Consider the following 23568-nt stretch of genomic DNA (forward strand, 5'->3'; position numbering starts at 1 on the left):
GTCTTTATTTGCCAACAGTTCCATTAACTTTTTCAAAACATTTGTTCACGTGTTCACTGAAATGTACAGTCACTTATCTATTGTTTGTTTCACTCCCAGTATCTCAGCTGCTTGTCCTCATCTCACGCTTCAACAGACAAGCTGGCTTTTGATGTCGGTTTGCAAGAGGATAAAGCAGGTATTTGATCTTTATTCTTTATTCTAGATACTTGATTTTGTTTTACCACACTATACATCATGTGGAACAATCCTTCCTTGGTGTGTATTCTGTGTGTGTGGCTCAGGTGAGGCTTGCTGGTGGACTGTCCACCCAGCATCCAGACAGAGGTCAGAAGGTGAGAAAGTGCGTGTTGGAGATGACCTCATCCTGGTCAATGTTTCCTCAGAGAGATATCTGGTGAGTCAGTAAAGAAGTAACGTCTTTCATTGCTAGATGATCTACAGATCTGATGTTTGACTGAAGTCGTGATACAATCGGAACCCTGAGTCTTGTGAGCCTGTTGCATTCTTAGTTGTTGACAATCTGTCTGCCTCTGATGAAATGATCATAATTGTTTATGATAACAGCTATTACAGTCGAACAATCAGAAGTTGTATTCATTCTTGATGAGCCTGTATTTGTTCCTTCCCAGCACCTCTCTTTTGGCACCGCATTGGACAACAAAAGCTTGAGTGAAAGCCTGATTGTTAACGCAGCCTTCCAGCAGACTCTCTGGAGTGTTGCTCCCATTTGCTCTGGGGGTGGAGTTGCTCAAGGCAAGTTCCTTTTTTTTTTTTTTTTTTTTTTTCTTTAAGCATATTGGAAAAAACCAACTTATTTTATGAAGGATATAATCCTACTGATTGTCCAAGAAATGTGAATAGTCAAAGAGGTATTCCACATGTAATGTCCCCTGATGTTGGCCATGAGTCCCAATCAGGTAGCAAATGTTCAAATGCAGACTATTAAGGATGTTTGTTAGCACTCAGTATAAGAGCTGTACCTACAATCAATATGAAGCATACCCTCTGCTATTTCACTTGTAGTAGTTGCCCTTGTTTGGATACCAGTTGTTTCAAAGACGCAGTAGAAATGTCTCTTTCAGTGTATATTTTGTCTGTTGTGCTAATTGCAGGATACCTGAAGGGGGATGACACGTTGCGGCTGCTCCACAGCCATAGTGACGCATGTCTGACTATTCCGTCCACAGAGCAGGGAGAGGAACTGCAAAGGTCAGTTGAAAAGACCAGTCTCCTGTCGTGTCAGCTGTACAAAACGCCCTTTACAATCTGTGGTCATGTTTTTTGTTTTTTTTTCTTAATTTTAGGATCATGCATTATGAGGCTGGATCAGTTTCCAGCCATGCCCGCTCTCTCTGGAGGCTGGAGATTCTGCGTGTTGTGTAAGTATACAGGGGATGTGATGATCCGCCCACTTTCAGTTTACAGTCCTCAACGTAATATTGGAAAACTATACATTTTTATAAAATATAAAGCTCTAATTAGTCTCATTTGCAGAAAAAAGAAAATAATGCACTCATATGCACAGTAGTTGATTGTTGTCAATGTTATGTTGCACACATTGCTGCTGGTCATTGCCAGACAGAGAGGAGAAGAGAATTTCTGTTTCTGTTGTTTTTGCCCACAAAGACTGGAACCATATTTAATATCACTTGCCCAGAATGGAATTGGGGTTGCATGTCCCTTGCTTGCTCCCCAGGCATTTCAACAATACACATTTCAGTTTCCTTCAAAGGAAAACAAAAGAAAACCAACTAAAAACACAATGCTCTTGATATTTCTCAGTTGGAGCGGCAGACATGCATGCTGGGGGCAGCCTTTCCGGCTCTGCCATGTGACTACTGGGAGGTACCTGGGACTTACAGAGGAGAAGGGCCTGCATCTGGTCGACCGAGACAAGGCTGATGTCAACACAACCTCCTTCTGCTTTCGATCATCAAAGGTCGGGGGTCATGGGAGAAATATCCTATATCCAAAAGATTCTATAGAAGGTCTTCAGTGTAGATATGTTTATTATCTGAGAGAAACACGGTTTGTGATACATTCAACAAAAGATTTCCGCCCACAGGAGAAGCTTGACACTGGCACAAAGACTCATATTGATGCCATGGGGATCCCAGAGATCAAATATGGAGACTCCATCTGTTATGTTCAGCATGTAGAGTCTGGGCTCTGGCTCACCTACCAAGCTATTGATGCCCAATCTACACGCATGGGATGGGCTCAGCGAAAGGTAAACTTTTAGATTAGAGTAAAAGTTCTGTATTGACTATCTTATGAGAATGTTGAATGTATCAAATTGCAATATAGCAAATGATTGCAAATGATGTGTTTCCAGGCCATTCTGCACAGTGAGGGTCATATGGACGATGGGCTGACGCTGTCTCGTTGTCAGAGGGAAGAATCTCACACTGCCAGACTCATCCGGAGTGCTACTCTCCTCTTCACTCGCTTTGTCAGGTGCTGGATGCCAGGTCTAGATAGTGTAACAATGTCTCTTATCAGTGTGGTATCCATGAATGAAAGTTGCTGTTTGTGTTAGTACTAGGCCGATAAATCAGCCGATATTGGCGTTTTGCAGATGTGTTGGTTTTAAGTGTATATGTCGGCTGATCTTTAATAGGAAGTTGCAGTTCAGAAATGCCAAACTGGGTTTGAAGTAATTTAGAAACTGAAACTTGATTTTTCAATTGTAAAATGTAAAAGGTCACATTTAGAAAGCAAATGTGTTATAATGCGTATGAAGAGTATTTATTATGTTGTGTTTTTATGTTTATCACAATTTGCCAATATATTATCTAAATATTAAATATTTAAACTCTTAAATATTGGGCAGGCTTCAGAGGCCTTAACAATCCATTATCTCTTCGGCTTAAGTCGTATACGATTTGTACTTGATTTAGGTGTTGCAAAACATCCAAATTCTACGACTGTGTACGAGATGCGCCGTTGTATTGCACACACATAATACCCAAGTACACCACAACAGATTTCGACTGTCTTTCGAGAAAATATAAAGATATTTCTTGTGATATACAGTACCATAGCAATACTGAAAGGACATTTCCAGATACCATCAGAATACTGCCTTGCTTTTAAAAAGCTGGTACGGTACAGTTACTGAGAGAAAGCTCAGGGAGGTAGACTAACTTACGCCTCAGGTACTCAGAGTTTCTGGTTTCCCGTTTTATATAATAAAACTCAGTTTTAAAGGACCCAACAATCTCTATATGACAGACTCAATCCTTAAACCTTTCATAAGGCTGACATTAATATCTTTTCCTAGGGTCAGTCATACTGGTCAACTTAAAATCCATATATTTTTTTTAAAGATGGCAAAATAAATTGCAAGTCTGGTAGTTTGTGTTTAGGCCTGAAACATATTACAACATATTATATTATGTAGATGTATTGTTGCACTATACTTAACCTGCCGTTTCTTAAACGTTATTACAGGAACCTTGAACGAAAGCGGCAGGTTCTGGTTATCCTGTGACTCACCTCACCATATCTTTAAGTAAATTAAATGTCCTGCTTGGATTATAAAAGTACTCTATCTATTTGTATCCATCTTTAGGAAACTGGATAGTTTTAAACAACAAGGAAACCTCACAGCTGTCAGCCTGCCAATGGAGATAGTGACATGTAGTCTGCAGGATCTAATAAACTATTTCCAGCCTCCACTGGAGGGGCTAGGCCATGAAGCTAAACAGAACAACATGGCGGCACTAAAGAATCGTCAGAACATGTTTCAAGAAGAGGTAAATCTATGTGTGAATGAATAAATCAACATGTGATATGTTTGTCACTGTACTATAAGTTTACCCTCGTTTCTTCCCAGGGTGTGATAGATTTGGTCCTAGATTGTATTGACCGTCTACACCAATATAGTAGTGGCTCTCATTTTGCTGAAGCTGCTCAGAGTGACACAGGAGCAGAGTGGGTGCACATCCTCAACAATTTCTATGAGCTCCTGGGTGAGAATTAACACACATCTTCTCAGTGTCGATGTCTCAATACTACATTTTTCAATTTCCTTATTTTTCTCTTTCAGCTGCTCTGATCCGGGGAAACCGTCTGAGCTGTGCACATTTCTCAGCTTCTCTCGACTGGCTGATTAGCAGGCTAGACCGTCTGGAGGCCTCTTGTGGTTGGTTGGATTTTTTTGCATTTCATTAACAATTCAAAAAAAAAAAAAATGTTGATGTTATTTTTTTGGTACAATACAAAAAACAACAGTTTGAGTTATAGTGAAATATCAGGTTTACACTGTTACCTGCTGTACGTTGTTTCTAACATTGGGTATCATATATCTATAGATAATAATATGATATGAACAATAAATATAGGGTTTCTTTCCTACGGTAATGAGCAATTGCATTCATGTATAGGAGTCTTGGAGGTTCTGCACTGTGTCTTAGTGGAAAGTCCTGAAGCACTCAACGTCATCAAAGAAGGACACATTCTTTCTATCATCTCTTTTCTAGACAAGCATGGATGCAACCACAAGGTAATGTTTGGGGGGGTTCGGTGTGTTTCAAATAAAAATCATGAGAACTCATTTTTGTGCTTTACCAGTAATGGAAACACGTTTTTTTAATTTACTCAGTTTATTTCTCAGGGACAGCACATATTAATATCCATTACTGTAAATATGCCAGAAGTAGTCAAGCGGCTGCTTTTCGTCCGGTTCCATTGCGGCTGTTATGGCAGATTTTCATCTGTTCATCTAATGTGGGATCATTTTCATGTGTTAATCAAGCTTTTGCTGGATGAAGTGCTGACAGGTCTGTGTTCCAGGTGCTGGAGGTGCTGTGCTCGCTGTGTGTGTGTCATGGTGTAGCTGTGCGATCCAATCAGAACCTCATCTGTGACAACCTGCTGCCAGACAGAGACTTGCTGCTTCAAACACGTCTGGCTAATCAGGTCACAAGGTACAATTTATAATGCGTTTTCTAAATACAACTAATTTGTTGCAACTTGCAGCTTTGTCGAGGACTGCTCATGGCTGGCATAGTTGCGTCACACAACCATGAGGCGGTAACTCAGAAACACCGGTCTGTTTCACGGGGAGAAACACACCCAAGTTCAGATCCCTCTTGCTCAGACACACAGGTAAAATGTGCTTTGACTCCACGGTTATAAAGTAGAGCTTGGATTTAATTAGTGGTGGTATTTTGCCTTTGCCGGCAGCAACGTTGTTAGTATTGCGAAAAACACACTCATTATTAAAGTGCTTTAAAGCTGTACGTGTAGGCTTTCAGCTCGCTGACTCAAAGCAAGTGAAGAAGAGTTCAGAATATCCAGCATCAAAAGTGAAATGCAGTCAATGAACTTTTTAGTTAGTTAGAAAAAGTCTGCCTGTGTCATTTACTATTCATAAAAATCATACATACAAAAGATATCAAAATTAGGAAAGCAGCGTTGTGAAGAACCGCTCGTTGACTCCAAGGAAGTGAAGAAGACTTTGGTAGTTACATAAGTTGGGGTGACCCTGAAAAGTCTACATTTTGATCTAAGGAGCCTGATTCGACTGCCAATCTCACAGTCGAATCATCGCAGTAATGGAAATATTTGGCAATGGATTGAAGGATCATTAATTATTCATAAATAACAACATAGCTATTTCAGAATCAAATATTGGGTTATGCAAAGGACATACCCACATACACGCAGACAGAGGTTCTTTGCTTTATAGGTTGATATCTATTATATAGAAGCACATATTTACAAATAATGTGTGTTGCATGCAGTGAATGTTCCATTATTCTATCCTTGCTTTTATTCACTTTTGGAGAATCACCCATGGCTTTTCTTTTTCAAGCGCTTTTCATGCTAGAGAAGGGTGAGAAAAAGACTGAGTGTTATTAGTCAACTGTAGAGATTTCTCGTCTGTGGGTGTTAGTATATCTGTAATTATGTCCACATCCTTCATACAACAAACGCTTGAGATTTCTCCGCAGCACTCATGTTTTCTCTGACGGATTTGAGTTAATTAAATAGATGTTTGCCTCCTTCATTCGAGTCTCTGAATTTCTTTTTTTCGGAATAGATCAGACCGATAATGTTGACGTCCAAGCACAGATGATTTTGTCTCAGACTCTTCCAATGAGATTTTGGAAAAGTTACTTGCTGCCTGAGGTGTTATGGCTCACAGATTTAATCTTCGGACATTTTTCATCCTTTTTTTTTTTTTTTTTACCTTTTTCATAACATTTCATCTCTGAATATTTTGGCCGACAACGCCAGTCTGATCTTGTAGGCAGTTTCCATTTCCCTTTCCCTTTGAGCTTGTTTTTATTTATTTATTTTTTTTACTCCATCTGCCCTTTCTTCCGTAGCAGCTGCCTTCTTTTATCATGCTTTTCTCTATCAGCAGCCCATTTTGTTCCTCGGGCCCTATAGCTTATTTTGTTTCATATTCTTCACACCTGCTCAGTCAATTCCCTGCTCTCACTTCCTCCTCAAGCCATTTGTCATTCTATCACTTTTACTCCTTGTTCAACTAACCTAAATGCCTCATTAGTTCATCTGCTTTCCTCTAACTTGTTAATTTCTTTTCTCTTTTCCATCTTCTCATCCCTGTCCACCACATTAAGTCAGTTCTTCCAGATGCTCTTTTCCTATTCTTCTTTTCTTTTTCCATTCTACTGATCCATTTCTATCCAATCTTATGCTGCCTCTTAACCAGGTCACACATTTCTCTCCTCGTCCTTTCCCCATTCTCTCAATTCCCTCCGTCTCCTTCCTTATGTCTTCACTGTCACGAGAGCTTTGTCAAGGACAAGGTTAGTGTCACTATAGGAACTAACATTTTTTTTCTCAAGACACCGTGTTGGCCAGCCTGAATTTCAGCAACATGTTGGTGATTTTCTCCATGTTATTGTTTGTCGAACTCAGCTTCTAAATTGACTCAGGTAATTCAGTTTCAGTATTGATATTGGGAGGGCAAAAGGAGAACCTCTGCGAAAGCCTGGTTCTGTAATTTTTCATTAATGTATAACTTCATAACCATGCAATGTGCTGTGCCCTTGAGATTTGAGTTATGTTCTGTGGGGACTGCAGAGAGTACCACATGTCCTGCAGAGGGAAAATACAGTGTGTGGTCCTACACAGGGCATCATGGTAAAACATATCAAACAAGCATTTGGCAGAGTTTGAACCTTAATTAGATATTCTGTTGTGTACAGCAAAAACAATCTGTGTTGTTTAACTGACTCCAGTCATAAATACCCATCCTACCTTTCAGACTTAACGGCGGAATTTCTTCAGCTGGCGATATGTCTGCCCAGGATTGTCATGCACTGCATTTAATTCTCTGGGATTTCTCATGGTTTCCTGCTCTTTTTTTCATGTCGTAGTCATAATCATATTGCTGTATAATTTTGGAGACCTATTCATGTTTTTCAAATGAATATTGTGCTAAAAAAAACATTGTAATCAAGCAATATACAACAAACTCTTATCCAAAGGAATGCACCACCATCATCTGTCTTTTTTTTTTTTTTTGCCCTCTTGTTTATCGCCGGTATTCTCTGCACACCACAGCATGAGACCAAACATCTTTTTGGCTCTCGGCGAAGAATCAGCCCAGCATCGGAGGTGGTACTATGAGCTGGTTGTAGATCATGTCGACTCCTTCCTCACATCTGAGCCCACCCACCTGCGTGTTGGCTGGGCCCGCTCTGAGGGCTACCAGCCCAGGCCCACAGGAGGGGAGGGCTGGGGGGGCAATGGAGTGGGAGACGACCTCTGCTCGTATGGCTTTGATGGGCTTCACCTCTGGTCAGGTGAGGACGAGATCTAAATTTCAGACTACAGTATAAGTGGAATTGGAGAACTCGCTCACTACAATGCGAATATGATTGTTTCAATCTTGATTAGTTTTGTCAGGGCGCATAGTTCAGGGTTTTTACTTCAATTGGTATCAAGGAGTGCAAGAAATCTCAAGAGTATAGAGATAAATGAGATGTATAGAGAACAATGTTAACAGACTGTACACACACATACAATAGACACGTGTCTTCTAGCATTGAGACGGAGCGCATTTATGTCCCATCCACACCTGATGGTATTATGTGAAGGTACCTGTCACTTTCGTCTGCTAACAAACAACAAAAAAATGCCTCAAAGCTGCTTTGTGGTGGGATCCACTACCAACAGGGCAAACAACCCAGAACCGATTTTTTTATAAGCTGCAAACCCGAAAATTGAGAATACAGGCAGTAGGACGTGAGGCATCAGCAGGAAGAATGGGGGATTCTGACACTCGGTATGCCTCATGTTAAGTGGGCAGCAAGCATTTTGTCCAAATGTCAGTTTTGCCAACTTTATTTCTGTAAGGGTTTGAAGAGACAAATGAAGTCAGACAGGAGGTGGGTACAGGCATATTCAGATAGACAGTATGTGTTTTTTTTTTTTTTTTTTTTAAAAACATGTTCTAGAAGAACGATCAATTCAGAAAACAGGGAAACTTGTTTTATTTTATTTTAGTTATTGGGGTTTTAATCCTAAAGTCTTAGTTGCTGCACTTAAATGCCGTCACATTTTTAGTTTGAGGAGAAAGTAACAACCATCTTTACATCAAAGCTAAATCTGAACATGGACGACATTAAAGGCTGTGTCTCCACATTCTCAGGCTGCGTGGGCCGCAGGGTGAGCTCTCCCTTCCCTCACCTGCTGAAAGATGACGATGTGGTCAGCTGCTGTCTCGACCTCAGCGCTCTCTGCATCTCCTTCCGAGTCAACGGTCTCCCTGTGCAGGGCATGTTGGAGAGCTTCAGTGCTGACGGACTTCTTCATCCTGTCGTCAGCTTCTCTGCAGGAGTCAAGTCAGTAGTGGAGATACCTGAATTCATGTTTTTGTTTCCGTGCCGACCGCAATACATCCAGTAAATGTCTTCCTTGTCCTTTTTCTGGAATTCAGGGTTCGTTTTCTGTTTGGGGGAGAACAGCATGGAGAGTTTCGCTACCTGCCCCCTCCAGGTTTTGCTCCGTGCTCCGATGCTCTGCTCCCGAGAGTCAAGCTGAAGTTAGAGCCATGTCAGAAATACATCTTGGATCGTGGAGAGGGGACACAAGAGCTCATTGGCCCCTTAGTACCTGCAACTCCATTGACCTTTACTCCCACACCAGTAGACATCGGCAGGGTAAGAAATCAGCAGAGTCAAACAGATTTTTTTTTTTTATGATTCTTACTTTTATGAAAATTATTTGCTATTGTCTTTGTACAGGTAGAGACTTTATATTTAAAAATATATACTATTAAATTGGATTTTAAGATATTATTTTAAATTGGATACAAAGATATTATAGTTATATCACAGTTTGAAGTTGGTCCTTTGTGTTGAATGATATCATATCACTGTAGCTTAGTTACCCTTACTGTACTAATATTGCTCTCCATAGGCAGTATTGCCCCCACAACTTGAGGATATCAGAGAAAAAATGGCTGAGAATATCCATGAACTCTGGGCGATGGATAAGATTGATCTTGGATGGACACATGGACCTGTAAGAGAAGAGAGACAACATCAGTGATTTAATTACATTGCATACATGAAAACCACTTGTCACATAATATGTAAGAGCTTGACTATTGAAACTTGTCCAGCTCTCTTCGGTTTCACTTGCAGCTCAAAAAAATATCAGCTTTTGTCAAATAGGTGAGAGATGAAGTTAAGAAGCACGATCCGAGTCTGGTGGAGTTCTCTAAGCTGTCGGAGCAGGAGAAGAACCAAAACCTTCAGATGTCTCAGGACACACTCAGGTGAGCCGTCTACTATCTGCGTCATACAATACACAAAACTTTGACGTTTTTTTAAATTCTACGTGTCTTCGAGGCTTGTTTTCATGGTGAGTGAATGTCTTTGTTTGTTTTTCTACTGGAGGACTCTCCTTGCCTTTGGTTTCCACATTGGTTTGACTGATGACCACGCTGAGGAGAGAGTCAAATACCTGAGACTAGCCAACAAGTATGTACAGGTTTAGTTGCATTTTTGAGTCCTTGTACATATTAAACATTTGGGAGGAAGAGGTGGGATGATCTATTTTTTTTGTTGAGTTTGCCTAGGACAGCTCCGTTTGTGATGATCTCATTCATGAATACTGTAAATGCTCAACTACATCATAACCAGTCATTTATGATTTTTTTTAAAATTCCCCTTCACAGGTATGAGCAGCCCAGTGGCTATACGCCGGCCCCAGTCGACTTGAGCCAGGTTTTTCTGAGCCCAGCCCACGAGGAAGTGGTTAACTTGTTGGCAGAGAATGATCACAATGTATGGGCCAGAGAGCGCATCAAGCAAGGATGGACCTATGGAGCCCAACAGGTTTATGTTCTGTGCTGTATTACTGCTTTGGTCAGACACTGCTGTGGAGGAATCTGAGAAAACAGCTTGTTTTCAGTCTTAATCATGGATGTAACCTCACTCACAATGAGACTTTTTGTTTTCAGATAGTATTAAGAATATAGTAGATGAAATAATATTCCCTGCTCATTGCCTCCCAGTCACAACATAAACATGCACGTAGTAACAGCACACGCTGATGCCGTTCTTTCACAAATATAGTTGCTCATTTTTGCTCTTTGCATCTGTACTTTTAGGATGTGAAAGGGAAGCGTAGCCCGTACCTCGTGCCCTACGGCCTTCTGGATGAAAGGAGAAGGAGAGTGGGCAGGGAGGGTGTCAGAGAGGCTGTCTGTCCTCTGCTGGCCTACGGTTACAGCGTGGAGCCTCTCAACCAGGAACGCAGTATGTCTCAAAGCCCTGTCATCAGTCTCATCCGTTAAAGCGCAGCTCGGTTCACTTTTGTTTATTGTAACCATCATAAGATAATGCATTTTACTTCAATTAAGATTAGGCTCTGTTCGTTATCAACTAAATGAATAATACTCACAATACTGCAACATTTGGCAACGTTCTATTACAAAGATATACGGTATTTAATAGGAATTGAATGCAAATTTATTATTTAAGCCGATAGCCATGTTTTTTTTCTGTTTCTTGGGTTCACAGCCACATTATCAAAAGCATGTCTCTTCTCTGCTGAGAAGTGCAGAGTGTTCAGACCAGATAAATCATACTCTGTGACCCGGGGGAAGTGGTACTTTGAACTTGAAATAGTAACAGCTGGGAATATGCGAGTGGGCTGGGCCCGACCAGGCTGTACCCCAGATAAAGAGCTCGGCTCAGATGACCAGGCATTCGTCTTCGATGGATTTGAGGTGGGAAATTAAAATGTGATAGTTCTCAATATGACCACATGACAAGCGTTTTTGTTAAAAGAGCAATACATCCAATCCACTTTGACTTTAGTTTTCTTTTTCTCATAATAACACATGGCTTTATGTTCCCACAGTTGCTAATTTCTTGATTTACTCTCAAATTATAATATAATACAAATATTGTAAAAAGTCAAAATCTGTTTAGAATAGCTAACTTCAATTTCCAGGCACCTTCATCTGAATTTACCAAAAACATGGCTGTAATTAAAATGTGAAACCCTGATTAAACAGTTCTGCTGGATTATTAGGCATTACATTTTCGGGTTGTCCGATGCATGTGAATGCTATATTTCATGAACGCTTGAAGGGAACTGGACTTACGGATTAATTGATTAAAATTGGATGCCCAAAGGATACTGTGATCTCACAAAACACCTTTTTGACCATACCTCAATTATTCATAGGCTCATTATGACACTTTCTCACAAATGTCAAATAGGCTAAAACGATGAAGTGATGACATTTTAGACGGAGAACCTTGAGGCAGTAATTGTAGTTCTTTGTAATTCCTTTTCTTCCTTTTGCTTTCAGGCTCAGTGGTACCATCAGGGCGTTGAGCCCCTGGGACGTCCGTGGCAGAGAGGCGATGTGGTGGGTTGCTTGGTGGACATGACCGACCGCACCATGATAGTCACGCTCAATGGAGAGGTGCTGTTTAATGACAGAGGATCAGAGCTGGCTGCCAAGGATTTTGACATTGGAGAAGGTCTGGAGGAGTTTTTTTTTTTTTACATTATACAGTCTATACTGTTTATTTGATTGAAAGATAATGTGGCAGTACTATCCCTTTCTTGAGAAAAATCCAATTTATCCGACTCGCATATTTTTTCTCTTGTCTCTACTCATATTGCACAGGCCTGTTGCCTGTAGTCAGTGTTGGGGTGAACCAGGTGGGAAGGCTGAACCTGGGCCACCAAGTGAGCTCTCTGCAGTACTTTACTGTGTGTGGCCTGCAGGAGGGCTATGAACCATTTGCTGTCAACATGGCCAGAGACCCAGCCCTGTGGATGAGTTGGAAGCAGCCTCAGTTTACTTCCATAATGCCGGAGGATCAAAACCTACAGGTTAGTTTCCCAGTCTACGGGCTTTCTGTTCCCTATTAGATAATATAATATGTCTTCTCATGCATGTAGTTGGGTGCAGTGGCTCTCTGGGACCCAGGGTCGCTTACAGCACTTGTTAATTGACGGCGCTGATCCTGAAAATCTTGTTAAAATCTTATTCAAGGTCACTAGAGTCGGTGGCTCAAAGGATTCCTTATCCAGCCTGAGGGTTTCTCAGCGGTTGTTTGCACACCACGGTGGAGGCGGTGAGATGGGCTTTTACCGGCTCAGCATGTCCGTCGAGTGTGCTCCCATTCTCACCAGCCCTGTGGGGGGCGTGCTTCCTGTGGCCTCCAGCTCTCTCTCTCCAGGTTCAGACGATATTACATGATATCATATATCATACACAGTGTGTTCAAGTCAGCCACACAGAACTTGAGATGACCTCACTAAGGACAACAATAAGGACTTGTTTGGTTCAACATGAGTTTAAAAAGACAAATGACATTACCACCGATGCAGCATGTAAAATTTACGTAGCTATTAAGAGATGAAAACTGAGTGAAATAATTAGTGTGTGAGATATTCTACCATTATGACCTTGATGTGTTGTTCTGTTTAAGCTCCCCTGGGTCCTGCTGTAATTAATTCCCATTGTCCTTTTAGGAAGGAAAGAGCAGGAGGAGTTTGACTCTGACTTTGAAGTGCTGATGAAGTCAGCCCACAGCTTTGCTGGCTCAAGAGATGAGCTCAACCATAAGGATCACAGTCACGACAAAACATCAAGACTGAAACAACGGTCGGTAGTAGGGAACTAAAACTGGGATAATATGTAATTAAATTCATATACTTTAGAAAATGGAAGAGTGAACACAAAAACATCAATATTTGAGTCAATAGTGTTATTTAAGTTACAATAATAATGTACCAGTTATATAACAATGTTGTGTATTGTATTCTTGTCCATATTTGTCTGCCAGGTGATTAAAATGACAAAAGCATGGTTACGACTGAAGTTTTCCCAAATTAAATGAGAGAAAACAGGAAATGAAGATTGTTAAAGGACACAAAGAGAGCAGACAGGCTCTCTGCAGATTAATAGTGACTGTGGTGAGACAAAGTTCTTTGTGCTGCGTATGAATTAATTAGTTTTTTTTTTTTCTACAAGGTTCATGCTGAAGAGGACAAAACCAGAGCTAGTCAGCAGCAACTCATCTGCACGGCTTCTAGAAGATGTCGTAGTGGACAAGGATAACTACGGTCACCTTCTCCAGAGCTCCAGAGTAAGACTCTCATTTTCTTATCATCTCATTATAACCAGAGAGTCACAGAACATACAAATAAAAGAAGAAGAAAAGCAAATGTCATGGGCTTTTATTTTTGATTTATTGAATAATGTGCATAGATAATGACAGGAAGGACTAAATGTATTTGGACACTCTGTTGCCTCATGGTGCACTAAAAGTAAACAAATTGCACTGCAGGGTTTATGCTCATGCACTGTGAAACTCTTCAGGTCCTGGCGGATCGATACAAAAACAAAGTAGAGCGCAAAAATGGGAACACCAAACAATGACACCAGCCGCCCTCTCTGTTTCAGTATTACTACTCGGTGAGGGTTCTGCCCGGCCAGGAGCCGTTTAATGTGTGGGCAGGCTGGGTGACCTCTGACTTTCATCAACACGACATGACTTTTGACACAGACGGTGTCCTCACAGTGACTGTCACCCTGGGAGACGACAGTGGAAAAGTCCAGGAAAGGTTAGGAAACAGCAAGACCGTTTTATTGTCAGTATCGTTGACTCTGCCAAGATTTTAATTTATTTTAATACTTATTGCTGTCGGAGATGATGATGATGTCATGATTATGCTTTTCCCACCATAATTACACGACTGGAATTATAGTTACTGTATTACTGGAACGCTAATTATTACTGAATTTCAACGCTATTAACTCTCAGGAGTTTGTCTTATTTTGAGTTTTCATGACAAATTATCGGCAAACTGCCAATTAACCGTATTCCTATCATTTTGCACAGTGTGAAGCGGTGTAACTGTTACATGGTGTGTGCCGGAGAGGCAACAGGTCTGTCTCAGAGTCGCAGAAGTGCAGGTTTGGAAATTGGCTGTTTGATTGACACAGCCGCTGGGCTGCTCACCTTCACCTCCAGTGGAGTGGAGATGGCCACCTTCTACCAAGTAGGTCACACAGCAATCTATTTGATTTGTTCATACTTCTTAGTATTTTCTTCTCTATTCAGTAGTTATGTTAAATGAAATACATTTATTTCTAAATTCAATACACATAAAACCTTACTTTAAACTACTGTTACCAGGCACGTGCACAGACATTTTGGGGGGCAGGTGCTCAAACCAAAAAAAAGGGCACCCATCGCCCAAATTATTTATGAAATTAAAAATAATAATAATGCATAATAATCAAGAGTGACTTACATAATCTCTATAAAGCTGACAACACAGTACACACACATTTTTTACTGTTTTCTGACTAGACGGCTAGCTTATATTTTCCTTATGAATAAAGATGATTGGCTACATACTACATACTGATCAACATACTTTCGAAATTGTCTAAACGGCATTTATACAACAACACAAAGAAGATGCCTGCCTGTATATCTCTCCCTCTCTCTCTTCATTAAACATGACTAACATCAGTAAACAGCTGGACAAGGCTTTGAAATCACGGATTTTGTGAGTTTTTTGTTTGTTTATTTTTTTTAGGAAACGTCGGACCAGTTGTGACGTAATGTTTTCAGCGGCGCTAATGTTGCGGCGGGGGCTTGTGAGCGCCGCGGAGCATGTCGGGGCGAAATTCTCACAAGAACTCAAATAAATGCCCCGTCAGATATCAAAACACATTTGGGGGGAATTGATGACAGAGAGAGTAATTTTTATTCTTCAATACTGATGAATGAAGAAAAAATTGGGCTCCAGTAGAAGGGGCACTCATTCAGGGCAAAAGGGCAGGTGCTTGAGCACCACTAGGGGTCTATCTGTGCACGTGCCTGTCTGTTACTATTATGAAAATAACTTATAAAAGTAATTCTAGTGAGCAATGTTTAACTTGGAGCATTGCACTATTAAACTGAGGTAGTATTGTTCTCTTATCAGGTTGAAGCCAGTACAAAGCTGTTTCCAGCTGTTTTTGTCAAGCCCACTACGAGCAGTATGTTTCAGTTTGAGCTGGGACCCATAAAGGTAAATGAACTCTCCATTTTTAATCAAACACATTAGAAAGGCGTGTTTTTACTCTTTACTAGATAAAGGCAACATAATTAAGAAATTCGGGCGAATTGTTGTTCAAAGACTGGATCAGTAATTAATCAGGTTAATTAGGTTGCATCTTTGCTTTCAATCAGTGTTCCAATCAGTTTTATTCTTTACAAATGTTAAGTGGTCTGTTGCATCCTTTCCTTGTATTTGCCTTCCTCTCGATCCAGAACGTGATGCCACTGTCAGCAGGTTTGCTTCGCAGTCAAAGAAGGAATGCAACCCCTCAGTGTCCTCCAAGGCTTCAGGTCCAGCATCTCAACCCAGTTTCGTGGATCAGAGTTCCAGACCGTGCATTAAAAGTGATGGTGGATCGGCCAGATGAGCGCCGCGGCTGGAGAGTCCAATGCCAAGAGCCCCTACAAGTCATGACCCTTCAGATTCCTGATGAAAACAGGTTAAATAATGGGGATAAATGGGTTTTCGGAATTGGACTTGCAGACTTTTAAGTGCACAGGAAGTGATGCATGTGTTGTTTATATTGTTCATCCATCATGCCTCTTGTTCCACATTGATCTGCAAGCACCGAGCAGCAAATGCTAATTCAGTGTAAAATATCATCAACAATGCAACAGGCTACAGCATTTGGTGCCACCATTTTGCCAAGTTATCACCTAGAACTTTAATTTGATCTTGATCAAGCAGAAACACTAAAATTCTTCTTTACCTCTTGATCACATCCTTCAAGGTCTGTTAACATTTTGGAGCTGTCGGAGCTGGATGACCTCTTGATCTTTCACCACCACACTCTCCTTCTCTACTGCTCTTTATGCGCCCTTGGAAACACCAGAGTTTGCCACGCCCTCTGCAGTCACGTGGACCAATCTCAGATCCTTCATGCCATTAAGAATCCCCACCTCCCTGGCCCCCTCCGCTCTGCATTTTATCAGCTCCTTACTCAGGTAATTAAGTTAATGTTTTTCTTTAGGTAATTCATTCATAAACAGGATAAGGAAACTTTGGAGAGTGAATAAATGTGTATTCTTGTTCTTTAGGTTCACCTCAGCAGCCACACCACAGCATGTCACATGATGAACCATGAATATATTGTGCCTATGAGTGACCAGACCAGAGAAATCACCCTTTATCCCAGCCCTGCTAATGGTGTTAATGGGGAGAATGGTCTACCTCCAGAAGGCATTTCCAGCAGTAGTCTCAGCACATCCCTTAAACCACAGATGCATTTCTCATCTCCTTGTTTCGTCAGGACTGATGGGATGGAAGGAGATGGTACAGGGGATATAGCGTGCACTGACAGCCCAGAAATCCCTCTGGACATGTTGAAGAACCTGACTGTGGAGATGTTGACTGCGGGCGTATGGGCTGCGGGTCAGGGTGTGAGGGATCCTGTAGGAGGCAGCATTGAGCTTCTGCTGGTTCCCCTAATTAGACTGTTCTACACGCTACTGGTTATGGGGGTGTTTGGGGATGAGGACCTGGGGAAAGTTCTGAGACTGATAGAGCCGGGAGTCTTCTCCATAGATGCCGGAACCATCGAGAAGGAAGAGGAAGAAGAAGCTAGTGATGATGAAAAAGAATGCAAAGGGTGCAACAAAAAAGAAGATTACCCCCTTAAACAAGGACTTCTTCAAATGAAGCTTCCTGAAGCTGTCAAACTTGAGGTGAACAAACCAGCAGATTACTTTCATGTTTGTCTTTCTACTCCTTTCTTTTGATGTCATTTTGGATTAGCTTCAGAAGCTATGTTTATATATTCCCACACGCCGTCTAAAATGAATCGTGATAGAAGATTTAATACGTTTCTTTCTCCAGCTCTGCCATCTGCTGTCCTACCTGTGTGATTGCCAGGTGCGCCACAGGGTAGAAGCTGTGGTTGCGTTTTCTGACAACTTTGTGGGCCAGCTGCAGGAGAACCAACGCTTTCGCTACAACCAGGTCATGCAAGCACTCCACATGTCTGCCGCGCTCACCGCCCGCAAGACCAAGGAGTTCCGCTCACCTCCACAGGAGCAGGTTGAATTTGCTGAAATGGGCTTAAAGAAAAAAACCTTAAACATTTCTTAGATTATTATATATATATTATATTATTATTATAGTCTGTCACCTTGTCTTTAGATCAACATGCTGCTGAGCTTCAGAGAGGATGAGCAGCAGGAAAACTGTCCATGTCCAGTGGAAATCCAACAGCTCCTGCAAGACTTCCATCACCTTCTCAGCACACACTGTGGTTGGAGCACCGCTTATATTTGACTTATTCTTTATTAGTCTTCTTAGAGCCAGGGCACTATGAAAAATCTCCTTGAAGGCACTTACCAATATTGCCACTGAGTAAATCTCACCTGTTGCTGTTATGCAGGCATTGAATTGGACAGTGACACAGAGGACGAAGAGGATGCAGAGATGTCTCTGAAAGACCGACTTCTCAGTCTAGTGGTGAGAGTGATTGGACTGATGAAGACACCAATAGAAGTGGAAGGGAGTAGACCGCAGAGCGCCAGTAAGTCCATCTATGTTGGCAAAGCCCCTTCCTTGTCTTACTTTGTACATTGTGGCCTATTCATTTACGTGCACATGCGATTGTGCAGCCTTTTTTGGTTCAGTATTAATACCATATAGGAACATAGCTGAATTGTAATAAAGATGAGATGGGTGAAAATCAATGTGAATATCAAGTGTTAACCTCCAATCAGAGATGTTGTTTTGAATACAGCCAAGTAAACTTTGTGTTGGACAAATAATCCTAAAATGTAATAACATATTCAGTCTCATTACTTTTCACCTGCTTTTTCTTCAGAGTCCCTCAAAACGCTGATCTCTGAGACGATGGTGCGTTGGGCTCAAGAGACTGAGATGGAGGACCCTGAACTGGTTCGGGCTGTCTTCTCATTGCTGCACCGCCAGTATCAGGGCCTCGGGGGCCAAATGACGGCACACCTCTGCAGAGCCTATACGATCAGCCAGGCGTCGGTAGAAGACACCATGGCTCTTCTCTCCTCGCTGAGCCAAATCCGCTCCCTCCTCAGCGTCCGCATGGGGAAAGAAGAGGAGAGGCTGATGATCAGAAGACTAGGGTAGGGGGACATTTCTAATGGGACATGGGTTTGCTTCATTTGCAATAATATTATTTGTATTGATTCATTTCTAACATATAGCCTATGCCTCATAATATAATTTGTTGTGTGGAAAATATCTTTCAATTCTTTGTCATTTTTCTTTTACTGTTTTATGTACAGAGACATCATGAATAATAAAGTCTTCTACCAGCACCCTAACCTAATGAGGGCATTGGGGATACATGAGACCGTGATGGAGGTGATGGTCAATGTTCTTGGAGAAGGGGAATCAAAGGTGAGAGACAAATGTGACATCTATAGTGATAATATGGACAAAATGTCTTTTCATTAGTAGTACAGTAGAGTATCTGTATTCTACAGGTCATGTACTAAAGGTAAAGATTATTCTGTGTTGTAGCTGCATCATCAATAGAGCAATACTCACTGCAGTGCAGTCAGTTGTGCCATAACCTCCTCACATCTTGCTTTTCTTTATACCCATTCATTGATTTTCCTTTGTTAGGAGATTACCTTTCCGAAGATGGTGGCCAGCTGTTGTCGATTCCTGTGTTATTTTTGCCGCATCAGCCGCCATAATCAGGGAGCCCTGTTTGACCATCTCAGTTATCTGCTGGAAAACAGCAGCGTTGGTCTGGGTAAATCCTATTTCCTCACTCTGGCAATTTCTGAGGCCATAGTTTGTAGTGCTGTTGCATGGATGGAATTCAGTTTTCAAACATTTAACATTGAAAGTTTCAATAAGGTAGTTTACTCACGACTGTTGTATTAAAGTGTACACAGATGGGGTATTGTTTGTGACCCTTTTACTCTTAGCGAGGACATTATTTTGCACTTAGGAAAATAACCTTGTGAAGGTGTAAGCTGCAATATCCTGACATCATTTATAGTTTATGAGTCTGGGTTTAGATTGTTTAATGACTTCGTCCCTTAGCTTCACCATCCATGCGTGGGGCCACTCCTCTGGATGTGGCAGCAGCCTCTGTTATGGATAACAATGAACTGGCCTTAGCGCTGAGGGAACCTGACCTAGAGAAGGTGAGTTCATATTTGCTGCCTTCCTCTACAGTGCTGATGCTAATAGTCTCCATTATGTCCATAAATACTCTGGGATCTCATTTATGGTCTTTGCAAATTAACAAAACGGGGCCCAAAGGAGGCGTACGCGCTTCCCATGCACAAGTTGTGATTAATGAAAACAAACTTGACGGAAGAATGTTCGCACCCGTATGGAAACTCTGACCCATGCATACCCACGCTATGGAGACGAGGGACACTGGCAAGGCAGATGGTGAGGTGGTGAATTGTAACCACTGTCGAATTCAAATGTGAGAGTACATCATTATACATATAATGATGCCTCTAATACATTTAATTTCATTATAATCACGTTACTTCTAGATCCACTTTATCATTAATAATCAAACCAGCAGTTATATTTGAGCCATAACTATTCCATAAGCACCTTTCAACTGTAAAAGATATAAACCCACTTAAATCTCAAATCAAATTTCGGTAAATATTTCATCTGCACTGTCTGCGCTTTACAGAGCAGAGTGGAGAGGGCCATACTACAGATGCTCGTGGTCAGCTGCGGAGCACCGCACCATTGGCTGTAAAAAAAAAAAAACATCACATCAAATAGCATTAAATAATTGCAGAGCAGAGCGTCAATATTCTTCGGTGTCAATCAATTATATCTTCTAATGAAATGCATATATCACCAAGTACCATTTAAGTTTTTGTGCGTATAAATCGTGCAGTGAACACGACTTTATTTATTTATGGTTTATTTGATAGGGACAGATGTGGTGCACGACACACTGCCATCTCCAGTCACCTCACCTGGCACATCTTCACCACCTGCATATGGATTGTGTAAATTAGCAAAGTGTGGAAATAAAGGCAGTGACAATCACTCCTTCATTGAGTCCTAATCATAATGCTAGCTAAGTTCAACATAACAAAACTAAAATGCTGAATGATATTGTGTTCCCCTATCAAGCTGCCATTTTCAAATGATATCCAGGGTGGGGGAAACCACTGATTGTTGTGATCAATTAAGAAGCAACCAGTCTGGAATGGAAGAACTAGCAGGGAAAGAGAGTCTGTACATGTGGATCCTACACACTGTTTTATAGTTGAGACGCCTGGTCTGGAATGAACATGCGCTGACATTCAATATTGTTCTGCAGCGTCACTCTTATTTCACTCACCTATGTTGTTTATGTTTGTGTGGGTCTGTCACTGTCGGTTTTCTTTGTTGCACCCCATTAGTTGTACAGTAGCTGCAGTGAACCAGTGTCTGTAAAACTAATGTAATCTACTATCCAGGTGGTTCAGTACCTCGCTGGCTGCGGTCTCCAGAGCTGTCCGATGCTCGTGGCTAAAGGCTATCCTGATATTGGATGGAACCCTGTGGAGGGAGAGCGTTACCTGGATTTTTTACGTTTTGCTGTCTTCTGCAATGGTAACCCTTTTAGTTCTACCTATAGTCCTCCCATTCAGAAGACATCCTGTGATCATTTTAATACGATTTCTGTAGGCATGTGTGTTGTTCCAGTCCGTTTATATAATTCAGAATTAACCTAATTATATACACTTCATTGTCCCTTTACAGAATCTGGCTTGATTATTTTTATTTGATCATTTGTCTTTAAGGGAATTTTAGTTTTTTGGCAGCCCTTAAAATGCATTCATTATTTCATAAACCGTATTATTTATATATTCAGTTATTTTGACTTTACCTATTCAGGGCATTTATCACTTCTCAGATATTCACTGCTAGAATAACACGAGCCAAATACAAAGTTAAAAAGGTACAAGAGGCTGCATCATGTCAGGCTTCCAATTAAGTGAGCTATTTCCAATAGAGGTAATTAACTCTCTGGTTCTTCTACTATTGATTTTTCTGACACTGAAGCGGTGCCCAGAAAGCATCAGTTAAAATTGTCCTTGAGGGAGCTGACAGTTCAGCCGGTTGGCACGGAATTTTAAACCTAAGTGCCTTTCATGTTGTTGTTTTTTGCTCTTTTCTATACAGCCTTAAAGCTGTACATATAGTGACCTGGACATCATTATTCCATTGATTGTCTTAGTTCATTTTGAGTTTATTGATTTCCTTTCCTATGAATTGAATAAGAATATCTGAGATAAATATGATCGAAAACAAAATAATGCTTTCCGAAACAATCCACAATTTCATCCAGTCCACCTTTTGGTTAATCTTTATCTTCTGTGCATTCCTTAACCACAGGCGAGAGTGTAGAGGAGAATGCTTATGTGGTGTTGAGGTTGCTGATTCGTCGGCCTGAGTGTTTTGGCCCCGCCCTGCGAGGTGAGGAGGGAAATGGCCTCCTAGCAGCCGTGCAGGAAGCCATCAGGATCTCGGAGGACCCTTCTATGGACGGACCTTGCACCACCTACCAGTCCAACAAAACACTGTCAGTATGAGATGTTCAGTCCTAAATTGTGTGTATGTGCAAATAGATCAGGTTTTACTACACTGGTTTTGAGCTCTGCAGTTGACAAGACCACAGACAGTTTTAGTGCATCACATCTTATCTATTTTGTAGGGTATAGAAATACTTAGATAAGGTTTCTGTAATTTTCTGCTACATTTCAGCTTCATCACTTTCTCACACCAATATGAAAGCTCATTGATTGATTCCATTTTCCAGTGAACTTTCAATGCACAGAGTTGAAAATGATTAAACTTCGCCAGCGTCAAGAGATCGGTGTATACATATTTTATCTAAATGCTACGCTTCCTGTACATAGCATTACACAATCATCTAAAGTAGTATATCATTGTATTGGGTGTAAGCCTGTTTAGCACTGTGTTTCTATGCCCAATCGTAATAAGTCCCAGGATTAATTTTCTCTCAGGCTTTTCGGAGCAGTTCTTGGCTGGAGTGCAGCATCTGTGTTCAGCCAACCTTCCCTTGGTAAATAGAGGTTAAATAAGCTGTACAACAGTGGAACAGTTTAATGACACTGATTATTTCTAAGCTGCTTAATTCAGGATTTATATGGAGTGGGAGCTGACCACTGCTCTGTCTGCATTTCTTCTATTGTAACTGTCAGAATTTTAGATAAATATTGAGGTCATTAGAAATGAGGAGGAAAGATCTTATCTTATCCTGCCAACGGGCGGCTTTATTTAGGAATAATCAATCATTTGATTCTATTAGAAATGATGATTAATGATATATTTCAGTTAATGACAAGCTTTGGACTGTTATGATTGTCTCCCGTAACAGAGACGTTGTCCAGGACACTGATGATGACCTCATTCACATGGGCCACGCCATCATGACCTTCTACTCAGCCCTGATCGACATGCTGGGACGCTGTGCTCCAGAAATGCATGTGAGTGTTTTTCCAGCTTTCAGAAGCCCTTTTGCATCAATATCAGCTGACGTCTAAAACAATAAAGCCTAATGGAGAAAAGAGTGGGTCAAAGGGAGCCAAAGAAAATAATGGCCTGGCCTTCATACTCTTTATGTTTATGTTTGTGGGTGACCGTGGATAAGCGGAGAGCAGGGCTGCCTTTCAATCACAGGGTCGGCGGTTTGGTCCCCGGCTCCTGCTAGTCTCATGTCAATGTGTCCTTGAGCAAGACACTTAACCCCAAAATTACTCCCGTAGCTGTGCCTACGGTGTGTAGATAGATACTGAATTGTAAGTCGCTTTGGATAACAGCGTCTGCTAAATGACTGTAATGTTATGTTTAGACATAAAACTGAAAACATTTAACTGGTCACTTGATGACAGAATATGTAATCCATACCAATGATACTGTACTTTACTGTACTGTAATACTGTATTCATCTCTTTAAACTCTACAACATTGAGAATCTAGTTGGACCGTACTGTATTATTATACACTGAATGTGTAGAATATTGGAGA

General features: G+C 41.1%; 1 protein-coding gene across 5 annotated transcripts in view; it reads left to right on the forward strand.

Moving 5' to 3' along the window:
* ryr2b (ryanodine receptor 2b (cardiac)) overlaps nt 1-23568 on the forward strand; it is a 63596-nt gene that overhangs the window by 3896 nt on the left and 36132 nt on the right. For 4 of the 5 annotated variants that reach the window (XM_068720031.1, XM_068719995.1, XM_068720002.1 and 1 more), the window contains 43 exons: nt 100-178; nt 285-397; nt 633-756; nt 1116-1212; nt 1308-1382; nt 1786-1942; nt 2069-2233; nt 2339-2460; nt 3578-3761; nt 3842-3977; nt 4055-4150; nt 4392-4510; nt 4801-4934; nt 7549-7790; nt 8639-8831; nt 8927-9149; nt 9409-9513; nt 9666-9769; nt 9891-9974; nt 10172-10331; nt 10607-10754; nt 11019-11227; nt 11819-11993; nt 12143-12351; nt 12515-12701; nt 12997-13129; nt 13499-13613; nt 13931-14091; nt 14370-14529; nt 15466-15552; nt 15795-16021; nt 16313-16526; nt 16620-17246; nt 17398-17598; nt 17701-17812; nt 17942-18082; nt 18380-18656; nt 18819-18933; nt 19162-19294; nt 19591-19694; nt 20991-21126; nt 21913-22099; nt 22919-23027. In XM_068720031.1, the coding sequence (XP_068576132.1) occupies nt 100-178; nt 285-397; nt 633-756; nt 1116-1212; nt 1308-1382; nt 1786-1942; nt 2069-2233; nt 2339-2460; nt 3578-3761; nt 3842-3977; nt 4055-4150; nt 4392-4510; nt 4801-4934; nt 7549-7790; nt 8639-8831; nt 8927-9149; nt 9409-9513; nt 9666-9769; nt 9891-9974; nt 10172-10331; nt 10607-10754; nt 11019-11227; nt 11819-11993; nt 12143-12351; nt 12515-12701; nt 12997-13129; nt 13499-13613; nt 13931-14091; nt 14370-14529; nt 15466-15552; nt 15795-16021; nt 16313-16526; nt 16620-17246; nt 17398-17598; nt 17701-17812; nt 17942-18082; nt 18380-18656; nt 18819-18933; nt 19162-19294; nt 19591-19694; nt 20991-21126; nt 21913-22099; nt 22919-23027 (6879 nt within the window). Of the gene's footprint in view, nt 1-99; nt 179-284; nt 398-632; nt 757-1115; nt 1213-1307; nt 1383-1785; nt 1943-2068; nt 2234-2338; nt 2461-3577; nt 3762-3841; nt 3978-4054; nt 4151-4391; nt 4511-4800; nt 4935-7548; nt 7791-8638; nt 8832-8926; nt 9150-9408; nt 9514-9665; nt 9770-9890; nt 9975-10171; nt 10332-10606; nt 10755-11018; nt 11228-11818; nt 11994-12142; nt 12352-12514; nt 12702-12996; nt 13130-13498; nt 13614-13930; nt 14092-14369; nt 14530-15465; nt 15553-15794; nt 16022-16312; nt 16527-16619; nt 17247-17397; nt 17599-17700; nt 17813-17941; nt 18083-18379; nt 18657-18818; nt 18934-19161; nt 19295-19590; nt 19695-20990; nt 21127-21912; nt 22100-22918; nt 23028-23568 lie in introns of those variants that run through there. The other variant, XM_068720022.1, reaches the window with a different exon arrangement.

Source organism: Cebidichthys violaceus, unplaced genomic scaffold (genome assembly GCF_023349555.1).
Source record: "Cebidichthys violaceus isolate CVI_PGR_0920_01 unplaced genomic scaffold, fCebVio1.0.p SCAF_10, whole genome shotgun sequence".
Taxonomy (NCBI): Eukaryota; Metazoa; Chordata; class Actinopteri; order Perciformes; family Stichaeidae; genus Cebidichthys; species Cebidichthys violaceus.